General features: G+C 37.8%; 1 protein-coding gene across 4 annotated transcripts in view; it reads right to left on the reverse strand.

Annotated features, from left to right (window-relative positions):
• CLCN3 (chloride voltage-gated channel 3) overlaps nt 1-16,646 on the reverse strand; it is an 89,532-nt gene that overhangs the window by 59,261 nt on the left and 13,625 nt on the right. For 3 of the 4 annotated variants that reach the window (XM_081269801.1, XM_081269798.1, XM_081269799.1), the window contains one exon: nt 9,528-9,703. In XM_081269801.1, the coding sequence (XP_081125927.1) occupies nt 9,528-9,687 (160 nt within the window). In that variant the 5' untranslated portion in view covers nt 9,688-9,703. Of the gene's footprint in view, nt 1-633; nt 752-9,527; nt 9,704-16,646 lie in introns of those variants that run through there. The other variant, XM_081269802.1, reaches the window with a different exon arrangement.

Raw genomic sequence — 16,646 nt, forward strand, 5'->3', positions numbered from 1 at the left:
TTCCTTTAGCTTAATCTTTTATTTTGGAGCCAGTAATAATCTTATTTTTAAACAGCATATGTAATCTAAGTCTCAATCAGTTGCAGGTAACAAGATTCATCGAGTATCTACGCTGACTTCAAATTTCTTCTAAACACTGCTTCTAAGAAATTTCCTCTAAGTGGTAACTTTTTCAAGGACAGTTCTTGTACTGTCTTATGTAATAGCGTACACGCACCAAAAAAAGAAGTTAATTCATTATATCATGACATTCAAGGGAGACAGGCAGAGTGTACAAAACACACAAACAGACAGACAGACACACACACACACACACACTATCTTCATTTACTTAATTTTAGTTAGCTTTCTTTGGACCTTTTTAATTTGTTTCCAGAGTAATGGCAATAACTGCAGATAATATGTGAGGTACAAATCATCAGGTCTTAATAAAAATTAAGCTCACTTCTTTCCGATGACTTCAAATGATACACAGTACTTGATTAGCTTACCACTGCAATCTTTGGCTGATTTTATGAAAGCACCAGTTTATCAATATTAAGTCTCATTATCTTTTTTCTAGTGCTTTTGAAACATCCTGAATCACAACATTTCATAAGCTTAGTATGGGTTAATTTTCCCTAAATGCATTACCTTACTCATATAAGCACACAACTTTGAGCAGTCCCCTACTTCCACATATATTAAGCAGGTTAAGTAGGCTGCTCGCTGAAGCAGTTTGGAGATGCAGGTGCAGGAAATGTTTATAAGGTAGTTGGCAATAGAATGTGAAGGGTATCAAATGTACTAAGAACATAGCCTTGCTTAGAACAAGTATCAGATGAACTTTGGAATTATTTCTAAAAATAACCCTGGGTAAACCATTTGAAATAGTTTTGACCTTTTCCCAACAGCCAGCCATTAAATGGTAGCAGTGGTGTTTGTTAACTTCATTTTATGAATTTCTAAAACACCCTTTACTGAAGATTCACAGTGTATTGATTTCATACTTTCTAAAAGAGTTTATGTTGTCAAATTCGAGTTTAAAATCTGACATGTTGCCAAATATCTCATTCATTAGAACATACAACCAATGTCATCAATAGATGCCAGATAAAACAATGCAACTAAAATCATCTTGTCATCTACTGAAGACAAAACCACACAAACATAATCTTTAAAACACTGGAGGCAAAATCAAATTACTCTAACTCAGAATCCCTTTCTTGGATACCATAACTTTATACTATCAGATATTTTTTTTTTTGCTTATAAATCCATATCAAGGATAGTATGTTTACTAAAAAGCTACTCTTGGATTATTTTATTAGCGCTTTAAACTGAAATGATATCAAAGAGCTTCCTTATTCATAGCAAGCAATCAACTCCAGTAGTCTTAGGAACATTTCAACTTTTATCTTTAGCAATAATTCTACCACCAATTTTCAAAACATTGTACATCACTGTCTCTCTTCATAATTATTACTTTTACCTCCATAGTCTCAGCGATTCTTCATTACTCTCAGAAAAAAAAGTCCAAAACTTTAATTTACATGATCTGGACCTTGTTTAATTCCCTCTTCAGCCTCAATCCTTTCCTTTCTAATTCCCATTCTCTGCACTCCAGCCACTTTTCTCTCAAGTTTCAAACTTGTTGGTACCTGAGTGCCTTCTCTCAAGCTGCTCCCTGTGCCTGCAAACTGCACTCTGTAGATCCAGGTCCCAGCGCCTCCATTCACTGCCTCCCTCGTTCACCTGTCTGAATTGTACTCATTTTTAAGTCCTCACCTTAAATAATCATATCTTAGGTTCCCCCACTTACTTGTTCTCACATTAAATATCTTACTATATCACAATAATTGTGATATTATAATTTTGGGGGGCGAGGGGTGGGATTATTTATATATTTTAATGGTTTTGTCTCATTACAGTGTAAGCTCCCTAAGACAAAGACCCATATCATTCTTCTTCACTGTTCTCTCCCAAGCATTTATCCTGTTGTCTGGCCCACAAAGTAACCTAATAATTACTGTTGACTGGAATATGCATAGAATAAAGTTAAAAAAAAAAACTGGTAACCCCTGGGGCAGGATTGTCTTCTACCTTATTTTTCTTTATCACCAATATTTTCTATAATAAGCACATTTTGCTCTTATTATATAAAAGTGAACTCCATTTTTAAAATGAACTTTAGATTTCAAAAAGTTGCACAGGTAGTACAGAAAGATCCTGAATACCTCACTGATTTTCCCCAATTGATTAACATCTTATATTTCCATCGCACATTGCAAAATACTAATGGTGGAATATTATTATTATGTAAACTCTAGACTTTACCTGGATTTCAGCAGCTTTTCTCTTTTTTTAATTTTAATTTGTTATATATGACAATAGAATGCATTACAATTCATATTACACATATAGAGCACAATTTTTCATATCTCTGGTTGTATACAAAGTAGAGTCACATCCTTCGTGTCTTCATACATATATTTAGGGTAACGATGACCACTGCATTCCACTGTCTTTCCTACCCCTAGCAGCATTTCTCTTAATGATCCTTGTCTTCCAGGCTCTATCCAGGATGCCACAATGTACTTAGCTATCATGTCTTCCTAAACTCCTTGGTCTTTGATGTTTTTACAGGCTGCATTCTTTCTGGAAGCCTCAAGAAAAAATGGTTTCCTTGCTTTTTCCAGCTACCAGAGGTTTGACTCACTGTATCTTCCTGAAATCACTTTAATCACTCACTTCCTTCACCATGTCTACCACTAACACTGATCCTCCTGCCTTTCTCTTTGAAGGCCTGTTTGATTACATTAGTTCTACCCATATATCCATATAATCTCCCCATCTCAAAACTTTGATTTAATCACAAGGAAGTGCTTTTTATCTCGTACAGTAACATATTTAGAGGTGCCAGGAATTAGGGTGTGGAAGGAGTCATTATTCAGCCAACTACAATATTCTTTGTCTTTTTCATGACCTTTGCAATTATGGTACAAAAACAATAGTGGCTAAAACAGCTGTCATCTAGCACAACTCAAAGCAAAGGCATCAGAATGTACTAGAAGTCATATTTTTCACCATGATGTACTTGCCCCCCCAAAAAAAAAAGCAAAAGTCAGTTTATCTTCCAAATGACCTGGGTAAAATTATAAATAATATTCATTTTATTTTAAGTCATAACTCTTAAGGATACTATCTTTTTAATATTAGTCTATGTGACAAAATGGAAAGAATACATATAGCACTTTCGTTCATACTGTTGTATAAAGATTCCATGTTAACGAAAAGCACTTGTGTGAATGTTTGAGTTGTGAGCTAAACTTTTTTCAGGGAACACCAGTTTTTGTTTGTTCCGTGTCTTGTTTTGTTTTGTTTGAGACAGTGTCTTCCTCTGTTGTCCAGGCTGGCCTCAAAATTGAAATCCTCCTGCCTTAGTCTCCCAAACAGCTGGAATTATAGGTGTGTGTCCCAGTTTACCATTTTCATTGAAAGAATGCTAACTATAGCTGTTTAGACCTAGAGATCTGGCAGACATTTTCTCAGCACATATAAAATGAGCCTGTCTCTTCAAGTAAAATATCTGACAGTATTTGTTGTCAATAACAAAATTCAAGCTTTCAAGCAAAAATTTAATTTTAGAAACTTACATTCACCACTGTAAGTCAAACATCTTCCCAATAGTTAAAGACTTTTCTGATGGGATTGGTGGTGATAATAAAAAAGAAAGGAAGGAAGGAAGGAAGGAAGGAAGGAAGGAAGGAAGGAAGGAAGGAAGGAAGGAAGGAAGGAAGGGACTTCTTGATTTTGTGAAATGAAACAGTGAACACTAGCAAGATCTACATAGATCAGTCATCGAAGTTTGACTTGTGTTCCCCCAAAATTCGTATATTAAAGTCCTAGCCCCCATGTCTCAGGAAGTGACTGTACTTGGGGATAAGGTCTAAATGAACTCTTTAAAGAGATAATTAAGGTAAATAAGATCATTATGGTGGGTACAAATCCAATATGATTAGCTTCTTTAGAAAAAAAGATTAGGATACAGATACACACATATGAAAAACCATGTGAAGACATACAGAGTAGATGGTTATCTACAAACTAAGGAAAGGCCTCAGAAGAAACCAACCCCTGCCAACTCCAGAAAAGAGAATAAATATGTGATTTAAATAAAAGAAAATAAATACGCAGTTAAAGCTACTCAGCCTGTGGTTCTTTGTTATATAAGCCTTAGAGAAGCTAATATATCAATGAATCACTTTTCCAAATGACTAATGCATATTATAAAGTCATGAATGGGTAATAGATACTTTAAAAGTGCAAGATGAGCCAATGGATTTTAATTTAACAGAACACAAAATGTTCATTAATGGGGTTTTCCACATTGCAATTAACCTTTAAGAAATTTTCACTTGTCAAGTTCTGGTATCATTTCAAAGAAGAATATTCACAACAGTCTGAAAAAGCTATTAAATTATTTCTTCCAACTTTATATTTACAAAAGGTTGGATTTTATTATCCTTTTTTGTAATTTCAACCAAAACATTATAAAGAGATTAAAGAACATATCTAGCTATCTTCTATTAAACCAAACATTAGAGATTAACCCCATAAGTACCAGGTACTAGTGATGGAACCCAGGGCCTCACATAGGCTAGACAGGAACTCAATCACAGAGCTGCTCCCCAGTCCTTCCCAGTCCTGGGCACACTTTGCAAGAGGTAAAACAATGCCATTCTTTCCACTAAGTTTATTTTTATTTTGGAAAATATGTTTTCTATTTAAACCTTATTAATGTTAAAATGCAATTAGTTTATTATTGCTTTTTGTGGGGATTTGCTTGTTGTGTTTGTTTGTTGAAGGGTTTCCTGGGGCCCCATGCAGGCTAGGCAAGAACTTACACTGAGTTATATCCCCAGCCCTGCTGTTATTATTATTTTTTTAATATCTTTATTTTATTTATTTTTATGTGGTGCTGAGATTCGAACCCAAGGCCTCGAAAGTGCTAAGCAAGCGCTCTACCACTAAGCCACAACCCCAGCCCCCTACTGTTATTTTTAATTGAATTAAATGTTTTTAAATTCTTCTGTTTTAGTTTCTAATATGGTAAACACTGATCATTATAACCTACACTTTTAAAAAGCTGTTAGGGGACCTCAATAGTAGAAAGGGAGTTTGGGAATAAAAAGCTAGGGAACTGCTGCCTAAAAGAAGAAATGTTCCTCAAAGCCTCTTATTTTGTGAATAACACTGGAGAATACTTAGCTTTGTTTTACTTTTTTAAATGTTTGTAATACAGGCTAACAGCCATCTGATACTTGACAAAGGCGCCAAAAATATATGTGGGAGAAAAGACAGCCTTTGTAATAAATGATGCTAGGAAAATTGAACATTCATATGTAAAAGAATGAAATTAGATCCCTATCTCTCCCTCTGTACAAAACTCAAAATAGAGGCCTGGGGTTGTAGTCACTGGTAGAGTGCTTACCTAGCACATATGAGGCACTGGATTCAATCCTCAGTATCACAAAAAAATAAAGGTACTGTGTCCATCTACAGCCAAAATTTTTTTAAAAAGCTAAATGGATCAAAGATTTAGGAATTAGACCAGAAATCTTACAAATGCTATAAGAAATCATAGGATCAACACTCCATCATTTGGTGTTGGCACTAACTTCCTCAACAAGACTCCTAAAACTCAAGAAATAAAACCAAGAATCAATAAATGAGTTGCCATCAAATTAAAAAGCTCTATACAGCAAAGCAAATGATTAAGAGTGAGAGGAGAGGGCTGGGGTTGTGGCTCAGTGGCTCAGTGGCACAGCGCTTACCTCACACATGTGAGGCACTAGGTTCGATCCTCAGCACCATGTAAAAATAAATAAACAAAATAAAGATTAAAAACCAAAAAAAGAGTGAGAGGAGAGCCTACAGAATGGGAGAAAACCTTTGCCTGCTTCTCCTCTAATAGGGGATTAATATCCACAATATGTAAAGATCTCAATACACACATGCAAAAAAACCCAACTAATAAGTGTGCAAATGAATTAAACAGATAATTCTCAAAAGAAGAAATACAAATGGCCAACAAATATATGAAAAAAATGTTCAACATCTTTAACAATCAGGGAAATGCAAATCAAAATTATAATAAGATTTTATCTCACTCCAGGCAGAATGTTAATGATCAAGAATACAAACAAAAATAAATGCTGGTGAGGATTTGGGTAAAAACTGGCCCATGGACAGTTTTTACTTCATTAAGACGACTTCTAATAAAATTGAATCCAGGACTTTCCACATGTTAAACAAGTACTCTACCACTGAGCTATAATCCCCAGCCCTTTATTTTATTTTGAGACAGGGCCTCACTAAATTGCACAGGTTAGCCTAGAACTTGCAATCCTCCTATCTCAATCTCCTAAATAGCTGGGATTAGAAGCATGCACCACACTGTGCCTGGCCTATTCTCTTTCATAAGGAAATCTAGCAAGATAAATACTTTGATATCATTCTAAAATCCCTTTCAAATCTCAGCAAAAAAAACAAAATACATATGGATAACCTCCTAAAATTCTATATAGTCCATCTATTACAAGATACTACAAGATACTCTAAAATATATTTACAAATCCTGCCATACCATGACAACTAATCAATGCTATATAGGCTAAATATCCATTATCCAAAATGCTTGGGACCAGAGTGCTTTAAATTTCAGATTTTGGAATATTTCAGATTTTGGAATATTTTCATATATATAATGAAAAATCTTGGGGGTGAGACCCAATTCTAAACAAAAAGTTCAAGTATGTTTTAAACATACAAAGCCTGGAAGTGATTTTAATCAACATTTGAAATAATTTTGTGGATGAAAAAGTTTTAGTGTGTGGAATTTTTTACTTGTGGCATCATTTCTGAGCTCACAAGAGTTTCAGATTTTGGAGCATTTGAATTTCAGATTTTTGGATGAGGGAATGCTCAACTGGTGCCCTTACAATTAGATCCTGAGATAGAATTAGGAGATATCGATGGATATTATTACAAAAGCCCTGTGAAAATCACTACTATTTACTCCAAACATATTCCTTTAAAAAAAAAATCACTGTTTAATGCATTAGGCAGTAACCACTTTAAAATGTCACCAGAAAAAGAGAAAGAAGGTCACTCAGTAATAAATAGGGTGTCTGCTGAGCTACTGGTTAGCATTTTTTTTCTTTTTTTAATATTTATTTTGAATTGTAGTTGGACACAATACCTTTATTTCACTTATTTATTTTTATGTGGTGCTGAGGATCAAACCCAGGGTCTCCCACATGCGAGGCGAGTGCTCTACCGCTGAGCCACAACCCCAGCCCCAGTGTTTTTTCTTATAAACATTATGAATCATTGAACCAAACAGATTCTCCTATTCATTTGTTGCTATAAAACAAATTTGTAGTCTCTTCTTAGAAAGTATATTGGTAACATATTTTTATTTTTTGTGATAATGGGGATTGAACCCAAGTGAATTCCACTGTTAAGCTACATCCCCAGCCCTTTGTATTTTTTATTTTGAGTCAGGGTCTCACTAAATTGTTGAGGTTAACCTTGAACTTGTGATCCTTCTGAATCACCCTCCCAAGTCACTAGTATTACAGACATTGCCACCATGCCTGGCTTAATAACATTTTTAAATCAGTGTCATCTCGGGCTGGGGATGTGGCTCAAGCGGTAGCGCGCTCGCCTGGCATGCGTGCGGCCCAGGTTCGATCCTCAGCACCACATACCAACAAAGATGTTGTGTCCGCTGAGAACTAAAAAATAAATATTAAAATTCTCTCTCTCTCTCTCTCCCCCCCCTCTCTCTCTCACTCTATCTTTAAAAAAAAAAAATCAGTCTCATCTCTATATTTTATGTCATCTCAAGTTGTTTTCCTTTTACTCCATCATTGTCAAATACATTAAAAATGGAATTTTGTAAAATCTTTATAAAAAGGTTTATATCCTTTTTAAAATAAAATAGAATATTAGTATATTAAATTTATATTAAGAAGTTAATACAAATTCACTTCTTAGAACTCAAGTTTCATGATAGTGGTACCATCGTTCTGTGTCTGTAGGACCAAAAGCTTGATCCCAGACTGTGATGTGTTTTCATCCTAACAGGTGTCGTGTTAAGACCAGCCAGCTTTTGGAATAGTCACTCTGTATCTACTTTGCCAGTTCTTTTCTTCTGAAATACTTCTCAGAGAGACAGTACTTATGAATATCCCACACAGAAAGGATATGATTTAAATAAAATCATAAACATCATGAATAAAACTAAATCTGATAATAGATATTTGAATGCAAATGCTAGAAGCTCAGAAAATAAGTTTTAGCATAAATGGTAGAGTCACAAGACCTTAGGCAGAACAATCTACCTCTGAGTCTTTATACTCTGTGGTTTCTGAGTTCTGAAGCTCAGGAAGTATTACACAGCTTGAGCAGCACTAATCTAAAAATCCAAAATCTAAAATATTCCCAAATGTGAAACTCATTCAGCACTGACATGACACCAGAAGTGGAAAATTCTATACCTAGCTTCATGTGCCAGACACACTAAAAATACTGTATACCACCTCCTAGCTATGTATATAAATTAATTTCATGTGTCAACTTTGATCCCATGCCCAAAACATTTCATATGTATATACAACTATCACAAAATATGAAAAATCTGCAGTATATTTACACAATGGGATATCACATGGAAAAGAAAATAAATTACCACTATATGCAAACAACATAGATGATCTCAAAACACAAGTAAAAGAAATCAGACACAAAAGAATACATATGATTCTGTTTATACAAAGTTGAATATTATCCCTTTTGTTTTCTGCATTATATAGAACACCTAGCTATACCAAGCATACAATATATATTGAACAAATGGATAAGGTGACTTATAAGAGACCCTTGGGGTCAGGGACTCTGCAACCCCACCAACAACTCTTTGTTTCTTTTCAGTGGGATTGAACCCAGTGCCTTATGCATGATTGGCCAGTGCTCTAACCCTGAGCTACACCTCTTAACCCCTTCATTTATGTCAAATTTAAATACCTACAAAGCTAATCTAAACAGAAATCAAAATAATAGTTACCTTAGAAATTTAAAAGGGACCAAAAGAGGATCCTGGGAGTATTGGTAAAAATTTTTTTTCTTGATTGAGGGATAGTTACATGAATTGTATTCACTTTACAGATATACCTATGACTTAATGATTGTATACCTCTCTTTGCATTTACATTATATTTAAATTTAAAAATTTACCCAAACACAGGGTTTTGTTTTAGGGTAAAGAAAAATATTTTGGGACTAGATAGTATTGGTAGTTGTACAACACAGTGAATGTGCTGAATGCCACTTAAATGTATACTTTGAAATGGTTGTTTACGTTACCTGTATTCACCTCAATTTTCAAAAGTTATCCAAAAAGTCAGTCTCAATAAAACAATGAATATATTTATTGGTAGATACTCATGAACGTAAATACTGAGTATTAATGCTGAACTTACCAACTGCTGTGTCACCATCTAACAAATTGTCATCTTCAGAAGTTTGAAAGTCCATAATAACACCTGCTCCATCTAAGAGCTCCTCATCACTACTTGCACTTGTTATACTGTTGTAGCTGTTTCTATAATAGCCTCTATGGAACAGCTGCTCAGACTCCATTTAGCTGTCTGATTATCTAGGAAAAAAAAAAAAGGGGGATGAAATAGTTTTTCCATTTTCCCAACATATAATACAAATACCTAGTTTAACATCACACACACAAAAAAAATGATACTTGTATTAAAAATATTAAATATTAAGTTTATTCACTATAACAATATTTTTATTGTTATGTTCCAGAAATAACATTGCTGGTACATAATTAATTTTTTAAATATATTTGTATTCTTTTTTTTTTAAGAGAGAGAGAGGGAATTTTTTAATATTTATTTTTTTTAGTTTTCGGCAGACACAACATCTTTGTTTGTATGTGGGGCTGAGGATCCAACCCGGGCCTCATGCATGGCAGGCGAGCGCGCTACCGCTTGAGCCACATCCCCAGTCCAAAATATATTTGTATTCTTGCTCAACATCATAATAAGACTTCAACACAATTGTACTGACATTAGTAATAAACTTGAAAAGTACATATGTGGCACTCGAAAGACAATCATAAAAGCAGTCAAACCAGTAAGGTTTGTAAAACATGATTGGTTAGATAAGGTCATAGTAAGGGTACAAAAGATGAAAGATAACAAATGAAAGTAAATATCTAGCACTAAATTCTAGTACTGAATTCTAATCCTAAAGACCCAAGTTTGGTCTGGGGTTGTGGCTCAGTGGTAAAGAACTTGCCTAGCATGCGTGAGGCACTGGGTTCGATCTCCAACACCACTTAAAAAAAACTAAATAAACAAAATAAAGATTTTGTGTCCATCTACAACTAAAAATATTTTTTTAAAAAAACAGACAAGTGGGCTGGGGATGTGGCTCAAGGGGAAGCACACTCGCCTGGCACTGCATGGGGCACTGGGTTCGATCCTCAGCACCACATAAAAGTAAAATAAAGATGTTGTGTCCACTGAAAACTAAAAAATAAATATTAAAAAATTCTCTCTCTCTCTCTTAAAAAAAAAAAAGGCAAACTCATTTTCAGTAAGTTTTCTTTCTGTTCATGGAAAAATAATTAACCTCAAAGAGTTTTAATAATAAAGCATTTATATTACAAAGTACAGCTCTCTTTAGGAAAATATCACTAATAACACCCTTTTTTAAGCCAAAGTCATATATATAACCAAAAATATATATATTGGTTGTAGATGAACACAATACCTTTCTTTCTTTTTTTTTTTTTTTTATTTTTATGTGGTGCCAGGAATCAAACCCAGTGCCTCACACATGCTAGGCAAGTGCTCTACTACTGAGCCAAAACCCCGGCCCCAACATCCATCTTTTAATGAGATATGAGATATAAATCCCCTACCTTATAGATCACTTTAAAGAAAGTAACATATTGAGAGCTCCTTGAGATCTTGAGAGTATGACTCTAGTCACAGCATTAAAAAATGAATTTCCTAACACCTTTGAGTCATAAAGACTCTAGATCCTTCTTTGTAACAAGAGCATCCCACTTAGTTCCAAATAAACTAATGACTGGCACAATATATGGGCAATTAATGTCAAATTGTTTATTCACTCAGTCAATGAAGTCCAAAAGAGAAATGTATTCAGTTTTCAATAAACAAATCTCTGCAACTGTATTAAACTGGTCTTGGAGGAATAATAAAAAACTAGCACATAAATTAAAAGAAAAACTTAAATATTTGCTACTTTGCAGCTTTATGAATGTCTTTAGCTACTTCTACCAAAGATGGCCTATTACACTGAGATTATAAGAATGTGTTAATTAAGGCAAGTTTTATAGTTAAATATTAAAATAGGAAAATAACTGCTCATGCTAAGAATTTTGTAGTTCCTGCAAGACAACCAAATTAAACATTATGGCTTCTGCATAAATAACCAAAAGGCTTTAAAAAAAACACATTAATACCTCAAGAATCATTTTAGTTTTGATGTATCAAAGCAAGTATGCTAAGATTTTTCAAATAATACAGAAATTCTATTCTTCACTTCTTTACGTGACAGAGGAAAGGGGCTTTTGTAATAACATATTTCAGTGAATACTAGAGGCTCCACAACATCAGGAAATCTTTTAAAATAAACAAACTTTTCTTTGTAGTGGGGCTTCAATCAGAAAGTTCCAACATACTCCTCCTATATCACCCCTAAAAGTCCCTTAAAAACTGCTAAGTAATAATCGGAAACTTTATTATTTTAAACTTAAAAAAATATATTTTCATAATACCTTTGAGGCATTCAAGACTCCAGACTTTTCTTTATAAAAAGAGAATTCAATTCAATTCCAGATAAACTAATTAAACTCAGACCTGAGTAGAAACCTATTTCTATAAACTTGATAACTTTAAAAAAAAAATAACATTCCTCTTATTAACCCAGAACTGTATTGTCCGATGAAGCAAGGATAAGCCACACCTGATTAGTGAGCCCTTGAAACATGGCTAGTTCAAACAGAGATCAACTCTAAGTATAAAATACCTACCAGGTTTCAAAGACAATAGAAAAAAGCCATGAATCTTATTACTAATTTTTATATTTGATTACAGATTAAAATAATGTCTTAGACATACTGGGTTAATAAAACACATTAAACTTAATATTATTAACTTTCTACCTTTTTAAATGGCTATCAAAAAATTTTAAGTTATGCATGTGGTTCACGCTAGCAGCACAAATATTTTTACTGAAGGATACTTCTATAAAATATTTAAATTTCTATGACAGCATAAAGGAAATAGAAGAAAGTCTGGATACCAGCATTAAATCTTTTTAGGTTCTAACTCAGTTTCCAGATATAATCACAAAAAGCTATATAAATGATAACCAGTTGAATTTTTGCATATTAAAAAATGAAAAATAATGCAAAGTCACTTTCTCTTTTGTAAAAAATATATTTAAAATAAATTTGACAACACTGTATTAAATACACAGTAACTTGCAAACATATTCTTTGATTATATGAAGATTAGTGATAACCTGTGAAAAATCCCCAGGGATTAAGCTAAATTTACTATAATAATCCCTTAATCATCTATATACAATACATTGCCCCTGTCTAATTTAATTTCCACACTGAAGCCAGCAGTTTTTTTTCAAACAGTAAGTCTGATCAGTATTCTGTCCCTACTCCATGGATTCAAATCTTTTCATCATTTCCCAGCACTCTTAGGAAATCGAGTCCTTAACAGCAAAGTCCTATGCTGCCTGGCCAATGCCCAGTTCCCCAGGTTTTTTGTTTGTTTGTTTGTTTGTTTGTTTGTTTGGTACTGGGGATGGAATCCAGGGCCTCACACATGCTACACCAGTGCTGCACTATTTCTGCACTATTTCTCAAGTTGCCCAGGCTGGCCTCAAACATGCTATTGACCTGCCTCAGCCTCTTCAGCTGCTGAGATTACAAACTGGCACCACCACTCCCAGCTTCATTTTGCAGAGTATATTTCTTGCAGTACTCTATAGACTCGTTGCTCTTTCCATCTCCATCCTACCAGGATCTTTTCTGCCACCTGCCCAACTGCCTTTGATACCCCCTTTACCTGACTTTGATTAATACCCTCTCCTCTTCATCTAATTAACTCTCCTACTCAATCTTCAGATCTCAGATCAAATATCCCTTTATCAAGCTTACTATGCTAGCACTGTCCTGTACACTTTATAAATAATTCAATATTTATATTAAATATTTAAATATTCACATTTAATCTTTATATTGAATATAATCACAACTCTAAAGCTTAGGTGCTATTATTATCCCCACATAAGCAACGAAGAAATAGAGACACAAAAAGTTTAACACTTGAACAAAGTCATGAAGCTAGTACAAAAGAGCCTTTCTGACCTACTTACTACCTGGATCTTCCCTGACCACGACAAATTTTCTCATAATTAGTTCTTACAGCTCTCCTTTATAGCACTTAACTATGATTGTATTATTTTACTTGTTAATGTGATTATCTTATTAATATGTCTGTTTTCCCTTCCCATGTGTCATGAGATCTGACACACTGTCAATTTTTGCTCAACACTGCATATTCAATGGTTAGCACATATCTGGAACATATTTGGTATTATTCTTATATAATGGAATAATCTTCAGTGGAGGAAGTAAAAAATGGAAAACCATAAGATTTTAGAACAAAATATAGAAGGCAGTCTTTGGAGGTAGGAATAGGCAAAGATTTATTTGACTTGCAACTAAAGCAAAGTCTACAGAGGGAAAAATGATAAATTGAGTTAAATACTTTGTTCTGTATTAGAGCTCTTTCAAGGATGGAAAGACGGTGTACAGAATAGGAGGAAATATTTGCAAACAACGTCTGACAAATAACAAATATCTGGATTTTTTTTATACTTCAGTATGCAATTCATTGTATCCATTTTAATTTTTGTATAAGGTGTGAGACATAGTTCGAAGGTTTGGGGTTTTTGTTGTTGTTTGCATAGGATATCCAATTGCTCCATCACCATCTGTTGAAAAAGGTATCTTCCCTCCACTGAACTGTTTTCTGCCTTTGTCAAAAATTAGTTGGTTTCGGCTGAGAATGCAGCTCAGTGGCAGAGCACTTATTAGCAATGTGAGGCCCTGGGTTCAATCCCTAGGGTTGTGCCTTAGTAGTAGAATGCTTGCCTAGCACATGTGAGGCACTGGGTTCGATCCTTAGTACCATATAAAAATAAACAAAATAAAGGTATTGTGTCCATCTACAACTAAAAAAAATTTTTTAAAAAAATTAGCTAAGGAGAGGCTTGGGAAGATGGCGGCGATGGGAGAGCAGCACCCCAGTGCGCCGCGTCACTGTGCGGGAGAAAGACGAGGTGAAACGGCTGAAGGCTACCTTGGTGGGAATTTCCAGTGAAATTGAGGTGCTCCAGAATCTAGAGGACAGATTTCCAGCGCGTGGGATTCCGCTGCAGGGGCTTAGTCGCGGGCGATTTCTCCGCACGGAGGGTAGCTGTACCTGGTCGGCGGACCGCCCCGCAGATGGAGTCTGGGGCGCGCGCTAGTTAGTTAGCGGCGAGGTACCAGAGTGGGATTACAGTGAAGCGGATGCTGGAGGCTCCTGCCAGCGGCGCACTGGCCGTACTGAGTGCTGAGTTCCGGCTTTGAGACAGCGGAGAGAACCGGTCCAGTTCGATTGCCGACACCGGTCGGAACATGGAGGAGGACAGCAGCCGCCATCATGGAGAGCTGATGCAATCATCCCTGTTTTCTACTGATCTCAGCTCATTCAACTACGGAACAGGTGATTCCAGGCTGGTATTTGCCTGCGTCTCGCAGACAGATCGCTCAGGCTCGGGACCGGAGAACCTGAGGAGAATACTCTTCGGGGCTCACCCCTGGCAAGGCGGGCGCCGGACTTTGAGCGGCCAGATTCTAGCTCCCCGGGTTGCTTTGGCCCAGGGCGGGGGATCCTTCGGGGACCCCGGGCTGAGGCCAGTTACAAGTGGATTGTGCGCTGAGGGGTGGCGTGGCTCGGACTCCCGGAACAGTTTTGGCCCGGGGCTAGGGAGCCCGCGGGGACTGCGTCTTTGACCCTGCCCCTGGCGGAGCGTACACTGAGCTGGGAGAGGTTGGAGCGGCCAGGCTCGGGCTCCCGGGGCTGCTGGGGCCTGAGGCTGGGGTACCTCTGTGGAGCCTGCTCCTAGAAGAGTGTGGCAGGGATAGGAGAGGCTGGGTTCTGGCTCCTGTAGCTGCTTGAGCCCAGGGCCGGGGAACCTGCGGGGACCGCGAGCTGAGGCCAGCTACAAGTGAAACTTGCAACGAGGGGCAGCGGGACTCTGTCTCCCGGAACAGTTTTGGCCCGGGGCTGGGGAGCCCGCGGGAACTGCGTCTTTGACTCTGCTCCCAGCGGAGAGTGCACCGAGCAGGGAGAGTCTGGTGCGGCCAGGCTTGGGCTCCCGGGGCTGCTTTGGCCTGGGGTTGGAGAACCCGCGGCGGTTGCTCTGTGGAGCCTGCTCCTAGCAGAACGTGGCAGGGACCGGAGAGGCCGGCTCCTGGCTCCCGAAGCTGCTCTGGCTCAGGGTTGGGGATCCTACAGGGACTGCTTCTTGGTCCGGGTCCTGCTGGGTGCGTCGGGGGCTGCGGGGGCCTGGGGGGCAGAGTGGAGCTGCCACCTGCGCCCAGAGCAGGCTAAGGGACTCGCCGGTGTGGTATCATGACACCCCAACTGCAGCTAGGGCCGAGGAGAGTAGCCGCCCACGCCTGGAACAGGACCAGCGACTCGACGGCAGGGTAGCCAAGTCACCCCACTTGGAGTGGAGGCTGTGAAGAGCCGCCGTCTGATCCTGCAAGGTAGGCAGACCTGCGTCCCACTGGCAGGACAGGCTCGGCAGCCTGCCAGTGTGGTGGACAAGTAGCATCGAGGCAGTCACGTCACACTGGTTGGAGTGGGGGTCGAACAGAGCCGCCGCCAGTGTCCGGAAAAGGCCCAGCGACCCGTTGGAGAGGCAGTTAGGTACCCCCACTGGGAGTGGGGGTTGAGCAGAACTGCCGCCCAAGCCCGCAAGGTAGGCAGATCTGAGACCCACCGGCGGAACAGGCTTAGAGGCCGACCAGCGTGGTAGACACGACACACCAATTGGAGTAGGGGTGGAGCAGAGCTGCCGCCCACATCCGGATCAGGACCAACGATCCGAGGACGTGGTAGGAACGTCACCACAATTGGAGTGGGGGCAGAGTAGAGCAGCCACCCGTGCCCGCAGGGTGGGCAGACCTACGACCAACCAGCGTGGTAGATAGATCACTCTAATTAGAGGAGGAGCACAGCCACTACCCGCCCTACAAGAGAGATATCCCAACTATACAAGAGCAATATAAATAAATAGGGGGAAAATTTCAAAAACACAACAGTTTCACCAAGCAGAAAGAAACGCAAGCAATATGAAAAGACAAGGAAAGAAAGGACCACAAGCAATGCAGGTCAACTCAACTCTAGAAGAGGTAATAGCTGCAACAGATGGAATGTCAGATAAAGAATTCAGGATATACATGCTTCAGATGA

Source organism: Spermophilus citellus, assembly GCF_964194105.1.
Source record: "Spermophilus citellus genome assembly, chromosome: 16".
Lineage (NCBI taxonomy): Eukaryota > Metazoa > Chordata > Mammalia > Rodentia > Sciuridae > Spermophilus > Spermophilus citellus.